Source organism: Hydractinia symbiolongicarpus, chromosome 14 (assembly GCF_029227915.1).
Source record: "Hydractinia symbiolongicarpus strain clone_291-10 chromosome 14, HSymV2.1, whole genome shotgun sequence".
NCBI classification, from domain to species: Eukaryota; Metazoa; Cnidaria; class Hydrozoa; order Anthoathecata; family Hydractiniidae; genus Hydractinia; species Hydractinia symbiolongicarpus.
The window spans coordinates 16542015-16568106 of record NC_079888.1 but is presented as its reverse complement, the minus strand read 5'-3'; the positions used below and the strand labels follow the sequence as shown (position 1 = coordinate 16568106).

Genomic DNA, 26092 nt, shown 5'->3' with positions numbered 1-26092 from the left:
ACAATCTATATTTTTTAAATCCTGGTAATCATTTTTTCCCAATGAACATGATTGCAAACAAACTTCAGTGGTACTAAACAAACAGATTTCTGAACCATAATTTTGAATATATTTGTAAACAAGGATGGGCAGGACAGATAGATGTTTGCCAAATAATCATAATCGGATAATCACATCAAATGCTTACCCAAAGCAAAGTGTCATACCATGCACTCTATTATGAGTGTCTCCCACAGCGTATTGTTCTCTTCATCATAATGCAGTTGAATGGTAACACTGAGAATGACATGTACATCCTGGCTGCACTCCATTGCAAGTGTTTTGCACTTCATTAGCCACATCCTTATATCTCATTATTCTGTTCCTATTCTTTAATATAAATGATAATATCGTAAACTAATAATAACATAAACTAATAATAGCATATATACATCATTAATATCAATTCATGATATAATAAACAAGCCACACACTCTCTGTCCAAACTTTCAGCTGATTAAGGAAACTCGACATTTCCATCAGTAAAATATGCAAGTGGTAATTAGTGAGGACTCTTGCTCCCACTGCTGGACTAAAACCTTGGCACTTAACCAAATAATTGTTTAAGGAAACCATACAGCTAGGGCAACATTGTCGCCATATTTGTTGATGCGTGATTGAAAAGCCAATTCAGCACTCCGTCTTCAACAATGGGTGTCTTTAACAGTGAAACGCTGCCACAGTTGACCAGAGTGCCATCACATAAAAACAGTGTTGTTAGTTTAACAAAACAGATACAGCATCCCTGATAGTATAGGGAGAGAATCTTTAGCTCCAGCCATTGTTGATAAATCCAAATTTAAATGGACAATGTACTGATATTTATAATGTTATCCTGAAGCAAGGCATCACAGAGATCTGATAATGATGAAAACAAGCAGGTGAGGCAACACTCCTATCATGTATTACCAATATGGCCCCAAGTGAAGTTTCATGTATAAGATGTCTTAAACCCCCAAGCTCCTTATTTATGTCTGATCCTAAGAACATTAGACAACAGAAACGTTACTGCAGACACCACAATTAAGTTGTGGCGTCGTAGATTAGTGGTTATAGCTCTTGTACTCTGTGCAGGAGACCGGGTTCGATTCTTCTTGACGGCGATTCAACATGGGCAAGTGAATGTTACCATAGCCCCAGGTTAACCAAAGCAATGTGAGGGAAATTGGGCAGATGGAACACTGTGTGGGCCGTTAGATGTTGCCAGGAGTTGTATAGTAGAGTGCCGGCCCTAATTGGGTCTACGTAGCTCAAAATGATCATTGAATACTCTAGGACTCTCCATCTAAGCCATGGCCCCTCCTGGAAATAATAGACAGGGTATATCCCTGGCCATAGCCATGTAAAATATGTACACCTGTCTATCTATTTATTAACATAAGCTAAATGTTCATTGTATATATAGCTCATGTTTTTCTTTAATGTAGAACTTTGTTATTTGTCCACAGCCTTTTACAAAGTCTTATTCAAATTAACTTGGAATGTAATAAAACAATTATTTTAGTGTATATTAACAATTGAAATGGAATTAAAATATAATATAACTATCTCAGATGCAAGTAAAGATGGAGAAATTGTAAAATTTACTGTTCAAACAAAAATAGTAAGTATCTATATATGTAAACAAAAATGTTAATGCTGCGATACATTAAATTAGTTTACACAAATTGACTTTTTTAATCATAGAAGGAAACTGATGAGAGTGAGGGAGGTAAAATCGTGTTCCGTCAATATGAAGATTTTGAATATTTGTTGCATTGTTTAACCACACGGAATGACACATCTGCGATCATTGTGAGTTTAAATTAAATTTAGGCTTCCGCAAGCTATATTATATATAAGTGCTGCTAGATTGAACATCCCATTACTTCTAAACTTCTAAAAATCAACTTTATGCTGAAGAATATTCAATAGAAAGTTGTCTGAAGTCATCTCTCCAGCAAACTCTCTCTTCAGTTATTGCTGACTCTGATTTTAGATCTCAGAATGAAAATCTACCACTTAAATTTTTTAAAATCCTTCTTTCAAAATTGTTTAGATATTTTATAGCTGGTTTTAAAATAAATTGTAGAATATATCACAGATACTCACACTCACACAGTCAGCATAATAAAATATGGTGCTGTAATACTGTTTTTCTTCATTTTAGATCCCTTCTCTTCCTCCTAAGCCTGCTGCTGTGCCAGCAAATGCGGAAAGTAAAGTGAATGTTAAACAAAACGGTGAGACAGTTTGTTTTATTGTGCCTAAATGCTACATGTCAGTTGATGCACAGTCAGGGTTTGTAACATGTTATATATTGATCTGCTGGCATATGTATGTGTTTTATGTATGTGTAGTTTCCCGAACGATTGGTGGCGATGAGTATTATAAAGATTGCAAGCGATTACAAAAGTAAGAGTGCTGCTTATGTAAAATAATTTGTTTCTCTTTTTAATAACTATTTTTCCAACGTCAATTATATATACCAGCGCCGTACTCAGAAGTGGTATTTCGATACCGTTAGAACGGTGTGCGCCCAAACTAATCCCAAACTAATCCACCCAAACTAATCCACCCAAACTAACCTTCAGTGAACAGATTTTTTTTTAAAAATAATAAATAAAGAATGCTTTTTTTGCACTCGTGAGTTTCCTTGTTCACTATGTCATGCGGCATATTTAATTTTGAACTAAAATTGATAGCTTGATTGATTTATTCACATGCACAACCTCATTCCCAACAAATCAAATAGAAAGAAAAATGTTGTTTCTACATTATGTCAGGAATAATTGTGAGCACTTGATTTTATTCGAGACGTGAAGTGATTATTGTTGGAATAAAAAAGTCAAAAACAAAACAAAAGATGTGTAATTTTTTTCAGATCAGGTAGTTGAGCCTAGATGAATTCGTGTGGATGTTTTCACTAGCTCATAATTCCAAGCACCATAGAATCATGTTTATTCGTGCAAGAAGACTTCACTCATACACTGGAATGCTCATGTATTAAAATTAAGAGACTCTAATTTAAGAAAATTTTGCAGCATGTGAACGTTATCCCCCAACTAAACTCTGGGTACGGCGCTGTATATTATGATGTTACCAAGAAGATTGCTTTTTTTAGATTTATCCAAGATCTAGCAAACCATCCATTGTTCAAAGATGACGAAAACCTTGAAAAGTTCCTTACTGATGAAGAAGTACAGATATTTTCTCTATATCTATACTCAATTCTCATCCTAGAAATTTAAACTTTAAAGGTTATATATAAATGTATTAAGCTTAAACAATAAGCTATTCTCCAATTTTGTTACAGCCACCTGTTAGAGCAGCTGTAAAGCGTGGATTATTGGACTCGTTTGTTAGTATCGTCGATAATGCTCGTTTCCAACATCACAAGGTGTGTCGTCATTTACAAGTGTACTCTGTTAAGTTTTCCATCTTTTCTGGCAAAAACGTTCGGTAAAAATCCTGATCTGATGTTTAGGATGTGGATGATGAGTTTCAGAAGAGAAGAGATAACACAAATAGTTTGTTGTTAAACATGAAACAATGCCATGTGGTAAGTACAGATTCTACCAGTGGTCTGTTAGTGCTTAATTTTGTGCATTCTGATACTAGGATAGTTTCAAGGTCATGTTTTAAAATTTCTGCATACATTTTTCTGCATATAATGCTTTGATTAAATGTTCAAAATACTAAATTCTAGATAAACTTTCGTCCAGTTCTGACAGTATTACATGACAACCAAAACGATTTTTGTATATACTTTTTAGAATAAAGGTAAAATGCTAGCTGCAGAGAATAGTAAGTAGTTTTGTTTTAAATTTCTATATAGAATACTACAGCAGCATAGTATCAAACATCGCTTTGTTACCTTTACTTGTCGTGCAGCAGTTTATACTTTAATGAAAGAAATTTTGCAAATGATATATTTTGGCAGCATCCCAAAAAGTTTATTCCTCAACATAAAAACCTGGATGACACCTTGTGTTGGAATTCTGGACTAAGCTGTTTATTTAGTGCATCACTATGAATTTTGTAACAGGGATACTGAATTATCTTCAGGTTTTGCAAATCATTTGGGAACCACAGCGATGACTGCTCGAAACTCTGCAACTGTTGATATTCAAAATTCGAAAATTCTAACTAGGTATTTCACCAAGTTAAAAAATTTATTCTTAACTGTAACTTTATTAGTTTTGTACAAAATTTTATACAGGAGTGTTGTTACTTTAGTTTTGTTGTTGTCATCAAAAACTTTGTGACCTTAGTTTTGTTGTCTACTTTCGTCTCGTTTTCCCCATTCGAAATGCATAAAAAATTAAAAATTGGAAAAAAATTAGGCTTTAAGAAACGGAATGTTATGACGAGTTTCGCCCAATAACAAGGTATCATTGTTTTCAATCCGGTTGTAATAAGTCTCTCAGCAACATGGACTCGTGGTAGACGACTGATGTTGAATTTGCTACCACAATTTATTTCCTAGGTTTCTTGGACAATTTTCTGATGTTTTAGATGAACTGCAGGTATCGATTTATTTTAACTTCTATTCAAACCTATTTAGTTATTTTTGTGTTTCAAAAAATTATATTTTGCTGAGTTTTCTTAAATGAAATTTCAATTTTCCCCTTCGTCAAATTAAAGTTTGCTTGTGTAACCGGTAACTGACCACCAGGTCAAGACACACAAATGTCTGCCTGTCTGTGTCTGTCTGTCGCCAAAATCCTGCGTGTAGCAATAGGATATTTTCCTCTGAATTTTTTAAAATATATATTTTTCTCTAGTTTTTTTTTAAAAAAAATATCGATACACAGCTGTGGAAGGCGTAAAATCTTCCTGACGTTTTCAAAAGTTTCGACCTATTCAAGTGCTCTGACTAGATTTGCTGTGATGTCGTTTAAATACCCGATATTAAGTGAAAGTTTCTTTTACCTCTAGTTAAAATCTGAGAAGACATCGTTTATCACAGATGACACAGCTGGTTCCATTATAGAGTTGTATGCTCGAAATCTGCAGTCATGCCAGGTCGGTGTAAAGTCGGTGTAAAGTCGGTTAATTATTATACTTACGATTTTCATGTAGATAGACAACGAAAGAATAGACAGGGCAGGAAAACCGAAGGGTCAAGACGAAGAATATATATTCACTTCCACTGTTTTTACTGTTGTAAATGTTTTATTTATATAATGAAATTTGATCCCAGGACAGTTTTCTTTTTAACGAGGTCTGCAACCCAGTTGAGTGTAAAAGGAATGTGGCCTTATCCTTATGTGCAATTTCTCATCGTGGTACCGTATTTTACAAATAAAGGCAGGACATTTTATCCCAGTTTTTGCTTCGCCCCTTCGCCATTATGAATAGTTCCTAACTCTTTTTAAATCAATCTTCCATTTATGGAAAAAAATATTTTATTTTTAGGATATGTTATTTCGACGAACGTGCAAACTTGTCGAATCTGAGAATGCGGCGAAAGCTCTAGAGAAGGCCAAACCGAAAAATCGACAACAAGTGTGTTTTTAACTTCAGTTTTATTCATTTACACGGTTGTATTATTAGGCTCGTCAATCTACTGTTTGCAGGTTATTGAGTGTCTGACATGTGTGTACAAAGTAAAGGTTGCGCTATTCAGAGAAATTGGAAATATCGAACTTCGATTTAATAGCTAGTGATACGTGAATTCGGAATTAGGTTACTATTTCAAATATTTTATTTCAGTGGGCAATGTGGACTCTGAACCCCCTTTTTGTTAACGAAGTCCATACAAAAAAATGTTTAAATGTAAAGCAAAAGTGTTATTGGTCATTTCCCGATAGATGGAATTCTACTCTACTCCGTGAGTAAAACGTTTTTTTTTTAGTTGTTGACAGCCAAAGAAGATGCTGACAAAGTATTTGATGAGGTTTCGGATAAAGCTGGAACAGAGGTAAGTGGTGCAGTAGTTGCATGATTACAGTAGTCCGAGTTTCCCGAAAATGATTTTCCATGATAACAGGTTAATTTAACTATTCGTATTCTCGATAAGACTGAAATTAAAAAAACATCTCCGGGTGGTGAATTTAAAAGTTCTTTTTACTGTTTCTTCTATTTCAGTTCAAACGATTCACAGAACAGAGAATACAGAACTTTCAAACTGCCTTAAGTGAGCTTGCCGACCGCCATATTGAAAATCATCAAGATACATGCGAACTACTAAAGAAAGCTATCACTGAACTAAAGGACGTAGCGTAGATTTTGCTTGCTAAGATCATATTTTTTATTGTCTTTGTTTGTTTCCTTTGTTTTTGTATTTTTTTTAATTCGTCACCAGTGGCAAATAAAAGACAAATGTTTTTATCGCGTGAAGTCCAATGTTTTTTTGTGTGTCTTTCTTTGTTTTTTTATTTCTTGTAATAGAGAGTTTTACAATCTAGAATACGTGGAGTTTGTGTTGAATGTGATGTGCGTACAATCAGTTCAGAAACTCTTGATCACACATGACTTTGAAATCCTGCATTTTTTTGTATTTGTTTGTTTTTAAGTTTCTTTTGCCAGTTATTTTCTGTTGTTTGAATTACTAAATACATATTTTTCGCAATTATAATATAATTTAAGGTAATTATAAATGTGAAATTTGATAAATTTCGTGCCTAACCTAGCAAAAAATTTTAAAAAGAAAAATGAGCACGATTTAAAACTTTATTTTTTTATACCACATGTTTGAATTGAAATAGTACGTTACTTTCTAGTGTTGTATATAATTTTCAAAAATATATCAATCACATTAAACTTCTTTATATCGTGTTTCGTTACCAAACTCAAATGTATGGTGACATTTTAAAACACTATACTTGTCGGCTTGTGACTTTCCACAGTTGCTGAACAGGAAAAAAACTCTTTGCAATCTGGTCTCCAGGCTAGTTGATCACGCGTAAAAATTTTGAAAATATTTGAACGTACTGGATTTTTGTGCTGAAAGAATGCACTGGATTATTTTTAGCTGGGACGATAGAACATGCTAGCTACGAGCAAGTATAATTAGCATTCTCTTTTCAAGAAAACGTCGTTGGCGTACAGCGGGTTTTGCTTTCATCGGCATCGTATGTTGGTCGATAAGGACTACCATTTTTTTCAAAATGGTATCAATCCCCTTCGAAAAACTGCAGATCTGTTTTAAAATACTGTCTATCTGTTTCGAAATACTGCTCGACTTGGAGGCCAAGACACCCTGGGTACAAGAATGGAGTGTAGGCCAACAGAGATGTATTTTGAGTTTATAATATAAATGAGAAATAAAAGTATAACCTCGTCCCCAGGCCATCTTGTCTCTGTTCTGACATCGCCACGGCTACAAGCATGACCCAGTATAGGCTTGTTCACGTAGCCATTATTACAACCCAGAATCTGGGTTGAGTAACCCCTGACACCAATAGTAGGGATCTCCATATGTATTTCTAAAGAGGATACGAGCTAGCTAGTTAGCTAGCTAACTATATAAATTTTACTGTAACAAATATTGACACGAAGTAGCTATACAAAATATCCACAACACTAGATTTAAACTGCCATAATATTTTTTCCATATTTAGGGGTCAAAACGTTCTAATAATAACTGCTTTAAATTAAAAAAGTTATATTCAACTATAAAGTATATATATATATTAACAATAAAAATATGCTTCAATACCGATGCATTTTGTGTTGTCTTGCTATTCTTTCGCCTTCTCTTAACTTCTTAATTCACTTAACTTTCGCTTCGATTGTTCTTATCCCGCAAAAACCTAAGTGAGTTTTGGCGATTACACAGCTTTGGTGCCATAATGGAAAACCACTCCAGTTGATTTTTTTGTATTTTTCTTGTTTTCTGTCACTCTCCTTCCTGCTCCTTGATGGGAATTTTTTGAGCCTTTTTTGCGTGCTCTAAATGTTCTTTCCACCTGAAAAGGAGAGCAGTAGCTAAGCCAATAAAAGTAAGAGAATTAAGAATTCAAAAGCATATAAGTAAATTACTAGAAAACAAACAAACAAACAAAAAATCTCACTGTGTGATGATTTCTTTACTATCCGAAGATATAAAATAAGTAAAATCTTTTTTATTCTTTATGTAAATTTTGATGGAGTAAGGATGAGCCTTGTCGATTTCATCCGCCTAAATCATACAGAAAGCCGAAATTTTTGCTTCTAGGACAGAGATTATAATGGCCAAATTTGGCGAGTAAATGTGTTTAGAAATTCTGGGGAATGGAATAAAATACTTTTGCGGTCATGAGGGTATTGCGTATTAAGAACTTATGTGAGCTACGTTAACATTTTCTTTAATATCGCTATGAATAATTGTTTCTATTAGAACTTGAAAAAGACTCTCTAATTTTTATTGAAGAAAAACTACTTTGCACATCACAACATACTGCCTGGCACTGAGTGGGATTCGATCCCAGTTTTGGGGACCGCAGACGAACCCAACAAGTTTATCGTAAAGAGCCTGGAGAAAAGAATGGCATTTATTACTTTAAAATATTTAGGAATAACACGATATTCGCATTTCCCAACCTCGATCCCAGGACATGTTGTCGCTTTTTGCATATCGGACGGCGAGACGAACATGACAGAACAGACCTATCTATAAGCGCGGCGCCAATGAGAGACAAAAACCCTGGGAACGAGGTTGCGCATTTTCAAAAAATAAACTTTCCAAAATAAGGTTAAAAATTATTTTATCACGTGACATACGTTACGTCATAGACGACAGGTCAAACGTCAAACAGATTGGCTGGAATAAATTATGATTATTTATGAGAATAAAATTTCATGAATTACGCTAATTTCCTTCATATGAACATGTATGCTCGGTTCCGTAGTATCAAATTGTTTTTTAAACAGCTGATGACGTCATAAATATAATTTCGGATAACTGTGAATATGAAACTTACTGAGCTTGTGGTATCAACTTCATACCCAGGAACTGATAACGTGAAATGAGCTTTCACATCCTATTAAGAAGAATTGTATTACATAAATTTAAAATTAATTTACCAGTGTTTGCTGTCAATTAATAAGCACAAAAGAAATTCATTTGGTCAATTTAACTCGCACTACCATCCGTGCAGAATTGTAAAGGGCAACCAGAAAAATAGTATATACACATTAAACAGAGGTGTTGAAGCCTACATAGCTTCTTAACATAATAAAATCGTAAATAATGTTAATTTAGTGTTGGATAACTTTAAAGCAACGTGAAAATAAATTTCAAATTTTAAATGCAAATGCGTATAAAAAATGCTTACAAGAATATTTTAAAAAACATTTTTAGACGTATTCTGAATTATAATCTGTTGTAATCTGTGCTTTCATTATCCTTAAAATAGCCTTGAAATATAGGGCCAACTCAGGCCAAAGTCATTTTCATAAAAATGCATTGTAAAAAGCAGTTCGTTTCACTTAAGTTAGATTTTACTTGATTTTCGGAACTGCATGTAGATGGGATGAAATGTTTTCGTATAAACACCCTAGCTTTGCTACATGGAGTAAATTTTGGACAAAAGGCGCGTCGTAATATAATCAAATGGTATAAACATTGCTCTACAGAGAAGCTGAGTAAAAAAGCCATTTTATCATATTCAAGGCAGACAGCTTTACATACTAAGCCTGCTCCTCTCATGAAAAATTCATGAAAGCAATAGATGTAAGCATGGAGGTAAGATAATGTACTCTTCCAATCAGGTGAACAAAAAATATCTCACTTGCTTTTTCTTTTGAATATACAACGCAAACTCTGTCAAAACAACCCACTCTTTGCTCCAACCTTTGCCGGGAGGTTTCCAAAACACTTCTCCACACATATCTAAATCAAGAAATTTTAAAGTATAACCTCTAAAGTTAACTCTATAATAAAAGGAGAACAGAAAATATTTGTATTGACAACATATGAAACCTTAATAGCCTGTGATAACGATAGAAAGTCACTTTAAAAAAAACTGGTCAACTTTTTCACACTGCGGCAGCAAAAAGTTAAGGGGGATAAACGTATGTGCCATAAAATTTATAATTTACAATATCTTAGCTTTCTCACTTTCATACTTGAGCGTCTCGCACCCACTTTCCCTACAATCTTGATCAAAATTATTGAATTTAGACGTTTTCACTTCTAGGTAGGAGTGAAAACGTCTAAATTTTGAATTTGTCTCTACATACTTTGATGCAGGATTGTGTCCTGTCATACTTATTTCTCTTTTATTTACACATTACTATGCATTGACACTTCTCACTCATCCTTCGATGTCCATTTACACTTAGTTGTTAATCACTCATGAATGTTCATTTACACCTCATTTATAGTGTCTGCAAACAGTTAGGCGTCTATTCATACTGTGATGTGTGTTCATTTTAATTTTGTTACCCCTTGTGCTTTGGTTTCCTATAAAAACTAGCTCCTTAGTGGCGCGTGGCCTTGTTGTTATGGATTTCGCTTAATAATCACAAGGTCCGTGGTTCGGTCCACATCGTGGGTATCTTTAGCAAGTGCCTTTACCACAACTACGTGTCAACCCATGCCATGTGAGGAAAATTGGGTAGGTATTAACGCTGTATACTTAATGTATAGATTCTGAACGCAGGATCCACATTGATAACAGTTTTTCTAGCACTGAAGTGGCTATACCCTCTATAAATATTCTGAATCGTGTATCCTCACTCGCTAACTATGAGTTAGATGTCCATTCACACTTTTGTTTACACTTTAACATACATGATTCACAATTTCTTGACGTTTTTGGAAAGTATATTTGTAAAACGTCTTGACGCTTTTGTGACAATTGCACTAGGTTTCTAACATTCTTGACAGAATAAATAACCTAGAACTTTAGCAATAAAATACTTCTAAGGATTCTTTACTAATCTTACCTATAGAAGCTGCTGGGTTTTTGTTCAGGACACCTGTCGTGTCGTCTTCAAGTGTTTTAAAACATTCTACACAAATGCGCTGGTCTTCATCACCCGAGTATTCCAATTTAGCTTGATAACTTGAACATGTGCCACACACCACCTGTTTCAAATAAATTAAGTTGCTATGTAATCAGTTCTGGTCTTTCTTTAGAAAGTTATAAATTCTTAAAGAGTTCATAAATAATATTTTAGTAAAATAACTATACCCATCCACATCCTCTACAGTGATGTCTTCGATGCACCAATCCAAACTTTGATGCACATAACATACACATGGAGACATCTTCATCTTTCACCCATAAAGGCGCAGCCTGTCCGATTGATCCTGTCCCATCGCTCTTTGGATGTTTTTCTGGTTGACGTGGAACAATCGAACCTAAGAAGAAATGTCCACAAAACGTTTCGAGAAAGTTTAAACCAATGAGTAAACATTAAAAACACAAAAATGGATTCAATTCCTAGCTCTTCTTCTTCTTCTTCTAAATACTTACCACAGTATTATGGCTATTTAAGGGTTTAAATTCTATCTATTTATTATATTTACTGATTTTCATTGTAAGGAAAGAATGCACTAAAATTTTGGGTGATACATGAAATATTTTTTAGTTGATTTGTAAGCAACCATAATGAAATTACAAGTAGATCAACCTTTTTTTCATGAAGATCGGTGACTGCAGCTCTTATGGCTGCCACCCACTCCTCCTTTTCCACCTCACTGTGGGCTATTAAATCTATTATCCTTTGCCGACTTTTGATACGAAATGAATTCTCTGGTAATGTAGAGTCTACTTCCTCAATACTCAATCCGTCTAAATCCATGATTTTTCGGACGTGAAGCTTTCCGATTGTTGTGAGTGAGCAATATAACAAACAATCGTTAAACTGAAAGAAAGAACAATCAAAGAAAAATTTCGTTTTTTCAACAAAATATTGAAGGAGTTTGGCAAGAAACGAATATAGTTTAACCTTTTAAATACCGAGACAAATTTATTAACATAGTATTAGGGGCTGTTCATATGAAGTGAGCCAGCCCGATTTACCGGTTAGACAGGCTAATTTTTTTTACGTTCGTGTCAGGCGAGCTGGCCCGGTTAGGTGGGCTAAAGAAAGTCATGAAAGTTTGTTTATATATTTTATATCGCGTTCTAAATACAAGGGTTCTTCAAAAATATGTAATTCATGAGAATGCTACAAATAATGTTTGTTTTGTGAAAATAATGATCAAATTTGATAATAATGTTATTCATTTGGAGTGTTTTTATATATTTATTGTTCCCAGGCGTATAATATAGTATTATTTTCACCAATAGTAATATAAATTGACAAAAAGGTTAAATCTTCAATATTTTGGCTATTTTAAACATAAAAAATGCTTTCTACAAATAAAATAGTCTCGATCATGCTCCAAAGTGATGTGGGTTAACTCGGTTAGCCGGCATGATGTGTTTATATAGAAAAATTCCTGCCCGCCTTGCTCGGATGTCGGTAGAAACAACCAAGATCTTAGTAAAGTGGATTATCTCGCTTTTCAAATGAACATATTTGAATTTCCGCGCCCGAAGGCGTAGGAAATTCTTTAAAACCGTCGTTTTTTCTTTCGGAGCATTTTTTGAGAAAAAATCGACCCTGGGATTTCACGTTCCTCCGTCACAGATGTAAACTTCGTACCCAAGCTCCTTAACTACTGGGAAGTCTCGTATTGACGTTTCAGGCCAAAATTGGTATTTGTTTTCGACAAAATTTGGCACAGTTAACAAATAAAGTATGCTGAACATGATGGTGACATCAAAATTTTGATTTCTTTTACCTAAATGTCATTTCAGGCCAAAATTGGTCCAAAAATTAAAACTAATTTATTTTTAACAAAATTTGGCACAGTAAACAAATAAAGAATGCTGAACATGATGGTGACATGAAAATTTTGATTTCTTGTTACCTAAATGTCATTTTAGGCCAAAATTGGTGCAAAAATTAAAACTACTTTATTTTTGACAAATTTTGGCACAATTAACAAAAAAGTATGGTGAACATGATGGTGACATCAAAATTTTGTTTTTTTGCAACTTTAAATGTCATTTTAGGCCAAAATTTGTCCAAAAATTAAAACTACTTCATTTTCAACAAAAATTGGCAAAGTTAACAAAAAAAGTATGCTGAACATAATGTTGACTTCAAAATTTTGATATTGTCACCTAAATGCCATTTCAGGCCAAAATTGGTCCAAAAATTAAAACTGCTTTATTTTCGACAAAAATTGCCACAGTTAATAAAAAAAGTATGCTTAAAAGGATGGTCACATCAAAATTTTGATTTTTTGTCAACTAATGCCGTTTAAGACCATAAACGTTTCAATCGCAAAACCTTCAACCATGAGATAGGCTGTATTTTTTGTTAGCAATTTCTATTAAAATGTGAGTTTATTATGACACGTTTCGTTTTGTTTGCGTTTGTTGTAAGATATAATGTCACTGGTGTGCTTTATCTTCAGAGGTTCATGCACCAAACTCCTTCGAATGTTTGGCACAATAACACAACGAATTATCAGGTTTTCATCAAATATTTTGGTAGCGCGCGGAAATTCTTAGAGCCCCCAGGGCTTCTTGTTATGTTTTATAAGGTTGTTTGAAACATGGCAAGATCTGAAACAAGTGAGTCAGCCCGGTCAACCCGGCCAGCTCGCCTCCATATGAACAGCCCCTCTTTTTGCAGATTCTAATCATTAATAAAGACTGACACGACATCATAATTAATCTTGTTTAAAAAAATAAATACAAAAGAGACTTACCAACATAATAGTAGTACGAGCCTTTCTCTTTATACTTCGAGCTGCGATCTTCGTAAGTTCACCTTCTTTTAAAAAAACCTGCAAATAAAAGTGACATGAGAAGCAACTTATATAAAACAATTTCGACAGCAAAATAAAAAACTTTACAGTTAAAAGCTCGACCTACCCTGCTGGATGTGAACAATCTTTCGCCATTTAGACCAGTTTGGATTTTATCTTCGATATCAATTAGTTTTTTAAATTTTTTCTAAAAAAACAACAATAACGTCAGTCTGCAAAAAAAACCTAACTAAAACACAAGTGAAAGCAAGAAACACATACATTTTCTTTCATGGAGTCGTTAGCCTGTCTAGCTGCTTTTGATATGATGACAAGAGAGGCTAAAAAAGCATGCAGAATATTACGACACATTAATCAATATACAATACTAGTCGTTAGCCCGTGGAAAATCCACGGGTTGGCCCGTCGCAGCTAAGCTACCATTTTGCGTGACAGACAGACAGACAGACAGCTTAATATCGCGCAAGCCATTCCAATAAGGAGAATTCACAAGAAATATTTAATAATTTCTACATTTTTATTTTTTACTTATTCGCGAAATTTGTTCCAAAAACCGCGAAACACGATAGTTTTTTCCATAAATTTCGGTTTTTTTGATACCCGAAAGTTTCTGCCCTTGTCGTAGTGTTTTCATATTTGATATATACAAACCTTTTCCACAAAGTGCAAAATTAACAAGCCCTAGCCCCACGCAGCCATCCCCTCTATAAAGCACGACAAAGCAGGCTAATAGAATTGTAAAAATTCCAGCAACAATAACTTACCTTCAGACTCTTCTCGATCTGGAGAATCAGATGGCAAATTTTTCAGGTATTCTAATCGATATATAAATAAATAGATAATTTCAACTGCTAATTTAAAAGAATATTGTATAGCAGGCATTTCTTTTTGTTTTTGGTCACCACAATCTTCCCTTCATTCAATTTTTAAGCAGGTAATTGAGTTATTTTACACTCTATATAGCTTCAATCCCGGGCATAAATTATTACAAAGGAGGGCGATTTTTTAAAGCTTTTCACCACAAGATATTAAAAAGCTGTTTTTATGTAAGAAGACCCACTTGCAATTGTTCACAGTGGATATTTGCTTTTTACGAAATTTTTGGGGAAGTAGCATGCCTGGATTTTACCATTTTTCAGACCTTTTGGGGATTGGCAACATCGGTTACTCGGACTACGCTTCTGCCAATGTACAGTTCTTTTAGCCTACCGCCTGCAGATTGTTGGCAAAATGATTCCGTTTGGTATTTTGAGAAAAAGTTAAAAATTTCCCGAATTTTTGTATAGATCTCGCACTCTTCAGCTGGTTTCTAAGCTATCCTACTGGTAAACACGGAGCAAACGTGTCAAAATTAAAAACATCTTAAATACCTTGTAGGAGTAGTTTGTATCTTGGCATTCGCTGGACGGGTTCTAACATATGATCTTGAAGGGAGAGATTCCCACATTCAGGACGTTTCTAAAAATAATATGTGTCTCTCCTAATGTATGGATTTCTTCCGTAAACATCAATGTTATAAGTATTAAGATAAAATGGTTCTGCACTTATTCAAAAAAAAAATTCGCTGCCTTTCGAAAAAATGAATAGTGTTTTAAAGAATTTTCCTCAAATGTAAACATAGGCAAGTCTAAATTTTTCCGAGTAGAGAATTAAAATGATGTTGGTTTACCTGTAATTCTTCCACTACTGCTGCAAATTTTGGTGACTTTTTAATCCAATTATTTAAAGTAGATATTGCTTTGTCAAAATTTCTCACAAAATTGGTGTATAGCTAAAAAGTTTGAACAATATCCTGAAAAATTAAAATCGAATAGGGAAATGAAAAATACATTTCAAAAAAAACCACGGGAAATACAATATATGTTACCAAGAGATGATGACCCTGCGTCTTGAAAATGTCACCAATTTTGTCAATTGTTTCCCTACCAAGAGGAATTCAAATACAAATTTGATAATCTTATAACATATAATTCGATTAAAAATGCCATTTTCTACTAAATTAAATTACATCATAAAATCAACGCGATTAAAGTATTTCACATTTCTGAATTTGTTTCTTCGAAAGATTATGACCCCCTCTAAAGCAAGGTATAATCTAGAGCGGCTAAACATCTGAATGGAAACTGCTATGTATAAACAAACTTACCATTCCATTATCCGTACTTCTAACTTAGGTAGTAAAACTGTAGAGTGAAATTCATAGATTGGAGATAAATTTGAGAAAATTTCATTTACAATTTTATCAGGTATCACATTGTTTTCTTTGGCTTCTTTTACAAAGCGATGATGAAAAACCTTAAAGAAAAAAACAGGTACTGCATTCTGTCATTAACAAGATAATTAGTTGAGCGAAATATATTAATGCATATTTAAAATGTTTTATAAATAATAATTAAAAAGTTGCATTATATCAAATAAACTTCGAATGTTATGAGGTTAAAAATTTCAATGTTCTGAGCATTAATTTGTTGGCGTAAGCACGCTTTAGAGTCCCTTTCGCCCTGTCCTACAATACATCAAAACGGTATACCATTGTGTCAATTAGTGGAACTTTGTTAGTCCAATAAATTGGGGAATTTAAAATAAATTCTAATAACAAAATAATAGCTACTGATAACACGGATTACAGAATGCTATTGATGCCATGATAAGTTGTGTATTATTTATTTTTAACGGTGAATCTCCATAATTGATGTTTAGTGGTGGGAAAGAAAATGCAACAAAAACCTCGATTTAAGCAGCATTAAATTTATCGTGATAAGAAAAATAGCAATACCTTTTCCAACAGGTGCAATTTTCTCACATACCTGCAAAAAGTCATACAAAGAAGTTATTATGTTTTTTGTTTTAAGAAAAGGTTATTTAAGCATGCATTAATGGGGTGCTCGTGTACCAAAACCTGCAGACAGGGCAATTTTATCCGTTTTAAAAAAAACCTTTAACATAAAACTACACCTTTTAGCATTTAAGAAATCTGGACTTCGAAGTGATGTTATGAAAAAGAATAAAAATAATTCTCACTTACGCTTTTTCAGTGGTTAAAATCACAGTCACAATGTGATAAATTTTTCGTTCAGCACCTTCTAAATGAAGCTAAAAAAAAGTGCCAGAACACAGTATATTTTGGTTGTAATAATGTTTATTTTGTCATGGTTATTGTGATTTTCAAGACAGTCAAAATAAACCATCAAGTATCATTTTAAACACACCAAAATTGCTGTGGATGCTTATAACGTACAAAAAGCATTATAAAAGAATTGTTTACATTTCAAGATGACATAATCTTTTAACTTTGGTAATATATCTTATTCATCCACTAATTACAACGGTAAAGCCAATAAAAAGTTATGCTTTTTACCATTCTAGCTTTATCTTGAGGCATACCCGGCATGGCAAACTCCTCGTCATCACTTAAATCGTCTTCATCTTCATCAGAATCACAGTCCCCTTCTTCATACATCGCTGGCGATTTCTGAGGACTGATATTAAAGGATAATGGAGAAGAAACATCTTTTGGTGGTAGCAATGACGGATTTTTATCCTCCATTTTATGTAATTGAGATTTTGTTAATTCTGTTGTGGGTGATTGAATTTTGCAGTCAATAGCTTTTTCTTTCACTATGGATTTTGGGGTATAACTTTTTTGAATGTTTTGGACGTGTTTAGGTAAAGTATTTTTCGCCATATTGAAAGGTTTAGGTTTTACTTTTGGTTTTGGTTTTGAAGTCAAACATGACTTAGGTATTGGACGTTCGTTGAAATCTATAGGTTTTGGTTTTGGCACTGGCTTATCACATAACATTTTTTGGTTCACACCATTATGAATGTTAAACACCAAATTGTGTTCAAAATATGATCGCATATTCTTTACTGATTGCTTGTTTTCTGTATTTTGTAATCCATCGGATATAACTGCTGGCAATGGTGTTACATCTATTAAAACACTGTTTTCACTGTTCCAGGTTAGCACATCATCTGATGACTATAAAAAAAAATTAGATGATAAAACAATTGAATAGCTAAATTAAAAGGAAAAAAAAATTGGTCTTGATAAGAAAACATTTTTAAATTAAAAAACAAAAGGAAGCAAGCAAGGAAGCAATTTCCAAAATTAAGTGAAGCAGTAACAACTGTATTTTAAACAGAAACTAATTATTATACCTACACACAGTACAGAGTATCATAATACATCATTATCTGTATGATATCAAGGAGGTTTAAATATATTCAAACGAATTTTTTACTGTATAATGGTTACTAAGTCCAAAAAACTGAGGAGTGTCAGTGTGCGACAAATGTTAATACTTTATTGATAATGTTTCCTTAAAGGTTAAGGTTGAAATAAAGTACGTTTATGTGGAAATTCTACTTAGTTTTTTCACCTGCTCATTCTCCTTCACACTGTCTGGATCAGATAGATTTCCTGGCACAGCGATAATTGGTTGACTGTCATGTAATTTTGGCTTTCCAGCATCGTCCCTTGGACGACTTATCCTCAAGCTTTTTCGTTTGATTCCTTGATGAGTGTTGTGAACAACTGGCTACAAATATATATATATATATATATACATTTTTGAATATTAATTAGACTGAAAAAAGCAATAGAATGGCAGGACTTTTTCATCAGAATAAGTACAATTTCAAAAAATTTTCTTATTCAAAAATATTACCTCTTCAACTTGCAAAAAATAACAATATTGTAAGTGATGCAGTTGTGTAATACATTAGAGAGAAAGTGGATTGTAACCAATATTAAGTTCTTACCATTATTATTATTATTATTATTGTTATTATTATTATCCCAAATATTTAAACAGAATATGGCCACTTTAGTGTTGGAAACACTGTTATCAATGTGGGTCCTGTGTTCGGAATGTACACATTAGGTATACAGCGGCAATACCAACCCAATTTCCCTTATATGGCATGGGTTGACACGTAGCTGTAGTAAATGCATTTGCTAAACATGCCCGCGCTGTGGACCGAACCAAGGACCTTGTGATTACGAAGCGAACTCCATAAGCACAAGGCCACGCCACGACATTGTTAAAAGCACCAGATTTCAAATAACTATATTTCACTTTTATGCTTTTTAGTACTTTCCCAATATTAAGTTCTTACCATTATTATCATTATTATTATCCCGAATGTTTATACAGGATATGGCCACTTTAGTGTTGCAAACACTGTTATCGATGTGGGTCCTGTGTTCGGAATGTACACATTAAGTATACAGCGGCAATACCTACCCAATTTCCCTTATATGGCATGGGTTGACCCGTAGCTGTAGTTCGCATTATAACATCGCAGGTGGTTTTATGCTTGTCCGACTTACGCAGTTCAAATAAAAACCCTAGATAAATAAGTGCCTCTTTTGTAAAACTCTTATTGATAAAAGTAACATAAAAAAACTGAAATAGTTATGTAGGGTAAGAAATCATTAGAAAAAAGTATTACATGCAAAACGTGTTTGGCTACTCTCTCCCAAAGTGATAGACGGTAATAAAAACAGGTTTAGGTTATACAGGGTCCTCGAATTTATCCTAAGGTTAAACATGTAAAAGTAAAATGCCTCTTATAAATGCTAGCATGTTTGCAGTAAGTAAAAAAAGTCTTTATTGTTTAATTTTTTCTGTTATAATATAAAGATCATTTTTTGTTGCACGTGAAATTTCATTTGGTTACATTTTCCGCTATAGCGCAACAAGCCAGAGAGCTTCTGCTCTCGAGCAGAAATTGATTTCTATTCTGCTTCGTTTATCTCACACGCGAAATAAAATTTTCTGGAGAATATGGCAGCTGCTGTAAACAAGAGATTTCAAACTTTAAACTTTATTATAAAATAATGCATAAGTGCAAGGTGATTGTATCTAAGAAAAAAAAAGAGGTTCTGTGATTTAAAACCTATTCCAAGAGTGACAACGTGTTGTTAAGCGTGTTGTTCATTTTCGCAAAAATATCTCGTTGTTTAACCAACAGGAATACCTTATAAGGCATTCAACTTTCGGACAGGTGGTTTTGTATAGAAACTTGCTGATAGAGCATCACATGTTGATATTAGATTCTCTTCCGTATGCATGTAGTCAATAAAGAACAAGGACCGTTATTTATTGTTTTGAAATATCCAAACTCAATATTAATAAGTATTTTTGTTAAAGCTATCTATTGACGCTTTTAAATAATCTCCATGGATTGCAGTCTTATTGCGAACATTTCTGCAGAGTATTTTAATGATTTCGAAAATACAGAATGAGAAGATGCCTTATCGGTAAAAAAAAGACGGTAAACAGAGACTAAATTTTGGCTAGGCGACTAAAAAACAGGTTTTGTGTTTGCTGTGCATGTAAAGTCATCATGTCTTTATTTTTAGCATTCCCACCTATAATTTTAACTTTAAAACTTTTAAAATACATATTGGTGGGGACCAGGCTTGATAAAGCTGGCAATGGATATAAGGAAAAGGACAGAAAAGAGAACGTTTGGAGAGAGAGATGACAAACTAGGGTATGAACAAGGTTTAGTGTTTTTTTTTAAAAAAGTTAGTTTTGATCATACTTAAATAAAGATAACCTAATTCTAAAATTTTCCTGCTGTCCTCATTTATACAAGTCACGAATTTTAACTTTCGTTTTAAGTTCAATGTGAACGCATAACCTTACTGCATAACGAATTAGAAAATAAACTTATCCACGAGTTTTAGTAAGAAACACATGTTTAATAATAAACCCATTGGTGGAAATAGGCTTCAATGATGCTGAATATGATCTTAATGGCAAAACAACAAAATTATGAAAAACTTATAATTTGAAAAACGTGTATTGGTTAAAAATTTAGTTCTTCCTACCTTTTTAATAATTTCATGAATTCCATCTTTTTCTTCCTTTATATTCAATTTAGCCATTGCGTCAAGATTTTTCCACCAACAGATTTGCTAGGAAACAAACTGTAATCTCAAAGCAGCCTCTTATGTTTCGAACACAACAAGGTAAACAGACCGAAACTTCAAACTTAATGTATACTAAACTCCTTTATGCACACGTGTAATCTAATTAAAAAATATAGAATACATAAAATAATATAATAAACATGTAATTTTGATGCCATGCCATTTAAACATGCGTAGGCGCTTGTTATCTGGGATATCAGAAAATAATAAACTCTTTCAGAAAGAAACGCAAAATGTTTTTTATTAAAAAGAATATTTCAAATTTTAAAAATCGTATGCCTATTGTTTGTAGTTTATGAATTTGAAATCATGTCAGACTTTGGAATGTCATCCCAATTTCTAACCCATTACGCAAGTTGGAGTTCTCGATCTATCGCTCCAAAATCACCTTGTTACTATTTGTAACCTCTTATATTTCTAAGATGAATTGAAATACTTTGGGTGTTAAGAGGAAAAAAGAAGTTGATAGTTACAACAGCCATGTTTTACTCTGTTTACACTACATGTGAAAAGAATTTCCAACAGACGACATCTCCATTCCTTATTACCATGCACGCTTTGTTTATTTTAAGGGCAGAAACGTTTTTCGCGTTTTTAGCCCTTTTTCGCAAAATTTTTGTCTTTGGAAATTTCAAAACAACAAAACGCAAAAGTTTGGAGCCGTTTGCAGCGGCTACACTTTTTTTCAACGATTCACATGTTCGCCTTTGCGCAGAGTATTAAACTCTCAGACTAGTTTCAAATTATATTTTAACAATACACTCAAAGGTATTTTTTAATAATTATTCATCATATCATGAATAATTATTAAAAAATCTGAGTCCAAATCCTTAAAAACCAATTTAAATGTTCAAAAAACATATACAAATTCCTTGAGGCAAGTATGTTGATCATATCGTGTTGTTAGAGTGTGTTTTATCTTGAACGAAACCTAAACAACCTGTTTAGGTTCCGTCCAAATACAAAATACTAACAAGTCCCGGGGACAAAGTTGACGTTATACATTCCAAAGGCTAGCATACATATTTGTTTCACAAAAATTTACGGTGTAGTTTTTGCTTTCACATTTAGATTTCACTCATACTTTTCAAAAAATACCTTTTTTGTCTTTTGTTATAACAGGGTCCCGTATTTACTCTGAAATTCCCGCTTTTTCTGATTTCCAAGCTTCTCTAATAATCCCCACTCTTAGAAATAAAACGAAAAAATATTTCTGCATCTGCGTTATCGAGTTCGTATCACATCTACGTTCTCCTATATCTATGCAGATAGTAGTGTGTGATTTTATTTATTCTGGTTGAGAATATTACTCGATTTTCATGCATTTGAAAACTAATCTTTTCTTTCTGATATGCCCGTCTCTGTACTGAAGCTGTATCCCGTAATAAGAGTACATATGACAGCTCCGTCTTGAATACGGCGTTCTGTAGACCATAGGCGTATACGAGACCTAGGGATGAAGTTGCAGTCGCAGACAAGCATTTACAACAGCAGCCGCACAAACTGACAGGCGAAAAACGGTACAGGTTTTTTTGAGAACAGGATTTCTTTTCGATATATACAACAATTTAACATAAAATATAACACAACCTCGTTTCCATGCTCCTTTACTATATCCCGAGCTTAATTTAGGACCAAGAAACGAAATTGTCATTTTTATTACTACAACAAAACAAAAAATAGTTAGGTAAATATAAATTCTGAATATATAATGTATTAATATACAATCGGTTTAATTATGACAAGAAGCATAGACAACTTTTTTCCAGCTTTCTTAGTGATTGTTGTGTGTAAATTCAGTGCATATTTTTTTAAAAAAATAATTTCATAAAAAAAACATACATATTCAAAAAAATTGTAAAAAAATAATTTCACAAAAATTATAAATATCATACAAATATGTTTGAATTATTATTAAAAAAATTGTAGCAAAGGACAAAAATTTGTTTAATTGTGAATTTAAAAAAGTAACAAAATTTTCTTTCATAAAAATTTTTTAGAAAAAAACTAGAGTTTAAATGCCAACTGAGATGCAATTTATAGTTTATAATATATATCTAAGAAATTAAAACTATAAAAAACTAACTAAAAAGAATATTGCTTTTTTTCTACCGATGGAGGACTATAAAAAAGTGTTTGATTCCTCCAGTGTAAACAACACTTGTTTTTCTACAAAGGAGGAGTGTTGTAACAAGGGAGGAGGGGGGTTGATAGGCGGGAAAAGATAATAAAAAGCGTGAAATTTACAAGTTCAGCAAACCGTAAGAGGAATCTATAAACTAGATATATAATTAAAATAAATGTATTTTGTGACTTTACAAGTTTTTCATTCACTCAAGTTGTCTTCCTATAGATGCGTTCTTCACGAGCACCATACCGCTGTAATTGTGATTTTTATAACCGAAAGTATAAGTCCATCTTCACAAAAACCTTTAAGTTTTTGTGCTTACATAGTTTGGACACCATAACGGAAAAATTACTCCCGCTGTAATAATCTTTTGCTTCTTGTCACTCTTCTTCGTGCTCTGTGATGGGAACTTTTTGAGCTTTTACTGCATGCTGTAAATGTTCTTCCCATCTGAAAAGGAGAGCAGTATATCTTGGTCTCCTTTTTACACATTTTTTAAACGTTCGAACACAACCAAACGAGGCAAAGACACGACTGCATAGTAGATATATTAAAAGAAAACGCAAGTAATTTACTGTGAAAAAAATTGAGATGAATAAAATTTGAAGTTAAGGCAAGTTGATTTAACAAAAATCAACAAATAATGAACGAAGAAAACAAACAGACAAACAAAAAATCTCACTGTGTGATGATTTCTTTACTATCCGAAGAAATGAAATAAGTAAAATCTTTTTTATTCTTTTTGTGGAGTTTGATGCAATGAGGATGAGCTGTGTCGATTTCATCTGCCTAAATCATACAGAATTTTATTTTTTTGTTATTTTTGGAACTCTTTGTGCAGGTAACACTTTTTTTTACCAAATATTTAGTTTTTTCATTCATTACTCTGAAGGCTGATTTTTAACATAATGAAAACTTTTGACCAACTATTATGCCATAGTTGCAGTTACGAATCTAATGAAAACACGTAAATACAATGACACTTACTGAGCTTGGAGGAGCAACTTCAAACCCAGGAACTGGTAACGTTAGACGAGCTTTTACATCCTATCAAGAACAAACACAGTATACAAAAGTAAAATTAATTGAAAAAGACTGCTTCCAAGGTGCGCCATATTTATTGACGTCTTTGAAAAGATTAATAAAAACAACGAGCGCGTCGTGTTTCAAATTTCGAATAATTATGCGCGATCTATCCTCCTAGTTTGCATAACGATTGAGTTATTGCCGAGGTCTACAAAATTTGTGGATTTTTTCCGCGGGTCATAAAACTTGTCTCTTTTAATAATACGTTACCTCTGTAAGTGTGTCTATCTGAACAGGCAAAGTGGACATATTTTAAGCAAATGCATTTTTTAAATTAGTGAGACCATCGTATTGCACGTATAAAGTTAGGCCAAATAACTTGAAACAGATGGAAAAAACAGAAGTCATCTCCGGCACGGATACCTTATCCGGCAACTAGTCTATTATATTAAAGGGGCTACGGAACGGCCGTTGGTTTTCGGCTTTAGTGACTTACACGAAAGTCGAACTGATGGCGGCAAAAAACAAAAATGGCTATTTTTCCGGCATGTATGTAATTTACAGACTCGAGCATATAGATATATCTAGAATTTTTATCTTCTTCAGCCTTGGTCATGCTTTCATCCAGAATGAGTCTTGCTGAAATATTTCTTTGTAATATACTTTTCGAAAAAAAATATTGAACCAGCGAGCAAAGTGCGCTGTTCGTTGCGTGAGTATTATAATGTGAGTATTTTAACCGGTTCGTAGCCCCTTTAATACGCTAATGAGGCGTGTCTTTCATTCATAGAAAAAACAGTTTTTTTGGTCTACACTCAACAAAAAGGCTACAAAACATCATCTATAAAAATGTTCGGTATGATAGAAAACTTAATTAAAAAAAATAGTCACGAACTAAATTTTGTGCAATAATCAGAGTGAATTAACTTTCCCTTTTTTGTCTTTGTTATTTCTTTAAGAATCACGCTTTATTAACTGGTAAATTTTAAAATTCTACAGTAACTTTTCATGGAAAGAACGCGAATTTTACGATTAACTGCAATTTTTCCGTACCAAATGTTTTATACTTTTTGCTTAAAGTAAATTTTTTAACGGGATATACAACTAGTTTCTATATTAATTATACCCGTATTCTGTCTTTACGCAAGAAAAAAAGTCGTGCCACGGACACACAAAAAGGCAAATGCGATATAGTTTCATCCACTTTGTTGCACAGGACAATTCTCGCAAAATGTGTGAACCCGTGGATTCTTTCACAGGCTAACGACTGGCCTTCTTTATATTATTAATACTAGTATTCTCACCTAAAAATGTGCTGAACCACACACAAATACGAAAATGACAAACATAATATGAGTATAAGGAGATTGTTGTTAAAAACATCCGTATGTTCAAACTTTTGTTGTCAAACTTTGTGTAAAATCATCACATAATGTAACAATATTTTCCAATCAAACAAAGCCACATGTTAAATGCGTATAAATTTTACCCCTTATAAGTGAGACAAACCAGCTAATATAAACAGGCTTTTAGAGGGACAGTTAGCGACATAAAAATACAACAAATAGAACAAGATGTAGGAAATGTACTATTCCATATAGGTGCATAGAAAATAACTCACTTGCTTTTTCTTTTGAATATATAAAACAAAGTTTGTTAAAACGACCCACTCTTTGCTCCAACCTTTGCCGGGAGGTTTCCAAAACACTTCCCCACACATGTCTAAATCAAAAAAGTGGTTTTAAAGTACAGTTTCTATCGTTAACTCTCTCTTAGAGGGAGAAATGTTTAGACCGACTATACATGAAATGACCTCAATAACGTTACAATTTAGTTTCAAAACCCTATTACAAAAGCAAAGCCGCAAGTAAAAAACAAATTTCTAAATACGATTTTATATTCAGGCTTACCAGTTGCAGATATCCCTTGCATTTGACTCTCTAACACGTGCAATCTTGTTCAAATTATTCAATTCGATGGACAATGGCAATTTTTTGATATTTGTAAAACATGGTCAAGCATAAAATTGTTTATACTCTACAGCCGATCGGCTGAAAAAGCTTCTATTCGAATTAATTTTGAAATAATCCATGTCAGGGAACACAAGGACCACAAACTTTAAATAAGGGACATGCTGACATCAACAACAGTTTGCTTAAGTCCAAACTGTTGTTGATATAAACGTTAACAAGTTAGAAAATAATGTTTA

General features: G+C 33.3%; 3 protein-coding genes across 9 annotated transcripts in view; 1 reads left to right on the top strand and 2 right to left on the bottom strand.

The window, feature by feature from the left end:
• Window positions 1-1495: 1495 nt before the first annotated feature.
• LOC130625808 (sorting nexin-5-like) lies at window positions 1496-6786 on the top strand. Its single transcript, XM_057440923.1, has 14 exons — window positions 1496-1642; window positions 1726-1833; window positions 2189-2261; window positions 2379-2433; window positions 3143-3218; window positions 3335-3418; window positions 3506-3580; window positions 3795-3825; window positions 4087-4171; window positions 4508-4547; window positions 4960-5046; window positions 5440-5529; window positions 5879-5944; window positions 6112-6786. The coding sequence occupies exons 1-14, from the start codon at window positions 1562-1564 to the stop codon at window positions 6247-6249; spliced, it is 1089 nt and encodes a 362-aa protein (XP_057296906.1). The 5' UTR covers window positions 1496-1561; the 3' UTR covers window positions 6250-6786.
• A 4113-nt stretch (window positions 6787-10899) lies between these two features.
• LOC130625806 (FYVE, RhoGEF and PH domain-containing protein 1-like) lies at window positions 10900-20804 on the bottom strand. Of its 3 annotated transcripts, XR_008981761.1 has the most exons (16): window positions 20628-20804; window positions 18166-18324; window positions 17142-17765; window positions 16809-16876; window positions 16560-16590; window positions 15930-16078; window positions 15651-15705; window positions 15453-15554; window positions 15154-15241; window positions 14548-14598; window positions 14045-14103; window positions 13890-13970; window positions 13724-13801; window positions 11587-11820; window positions 11145-11314; window positions 10900-11038 (listed from the first exon to the last, which is right to left on the bottom strand). XR_008981761.1 is itself a non-coding variant. In XM_057440922.1 (15 exons), exons 1-15 carry the CDS (start codon window positions 20682-20684, stop codon window positions 11231-11233), a joined length of 1920 nt encoding a protein of 639 aa, XP_057296905.1. In that variant the 5' UTR covers window positions 20685-20804; the 3' UTR covers window positions 10903-11230. The 3 variants fall into 3 exon arrangements, 2 of the variants coding, with proteins under 2 accessions (XP_057296905.1, XP_057296904.1); XM_057440922.1 differs by having other exon boundaries at window positions 10903-11314; XM_057440921.1 differs by having other exon boundaries at window positions 10903-11820.
• A 1440-nt stretch (window positions 20805-22244) lies between these two features.
• LOC130625801 (FYVE, RhoGEF and PH domain-containing protein 4-like) overlaps window positions 22245-26092 on the bottom strand; it is a 30344-nt gene continuing 26496 nt past the window's right edge. For all 5 annotated transcript variants that reach the window (XM_057440915.1, XM_057440912.1, XM_057440914.1 and 2 more), the window contains exons 17-20: window positions 25505-25605; window positions 23845-23904; window positions 23540-23646; window positions 22245-23307 (exon numbers count right to left, since the gene is read on the bottom strand). In XM_057440915.1, coding sequence (XP_057296898.1) covers window positions 23238-23307; window positions 23540-23646; window positions 23845-23904; window positions 25505-25605 — 338 coding nt within the window. In that variant the 3' untranslated portion in view covers window positions 22245-23237. The remainder of the gene's footprint in view (window positions 23308-23539; window positions 23647-23844; window positions 23905-25504; window positions 25606-26092) is intronic.

Coding starts and splice junctions, on each gene's coding strand:
- LOC130625808 (XM_057440923.1), top strand. CDS start 1,562: ATGGAATTAAAATATAATATAACTATCTCAGATGCAAGTAAAGATGGA. Junction 3,219..3,334: donor AGTTCCTTACTGATGAAGAA/GTACAGATATTT, acceptor ATTTTGTTACAG/CCACCTGTTAGAGCAGCTGT. Junction 3,419..3,505: donor CTCGTTTCCAACATCACAAG/GTGTGTCGTCAT, acceptor TCTGATGTTTAG/GATGTGGATGATGAGTTTCA.
- LOC130625806 (XM_057440921.1), bottom strand. CDS start 20,684: ATGGCTAAATTGAATATAAAGGAAGAAAAAGATGGAATTCATGAAATT. Junction 16,877..17,141: donor CTCAAGATAAAGCTAGAATG/GTAAAAAGCATA, acceptor ACTTTTTTTTAG/CTTCATTTAGAAGGTGCTGA. Junction 14,599..15,153: donor ATACAAACTACTCCTACAAG/GTATTTAAGATG, acceptor TATATCGATTAG/AATACCTGAAAAATTTGCCA.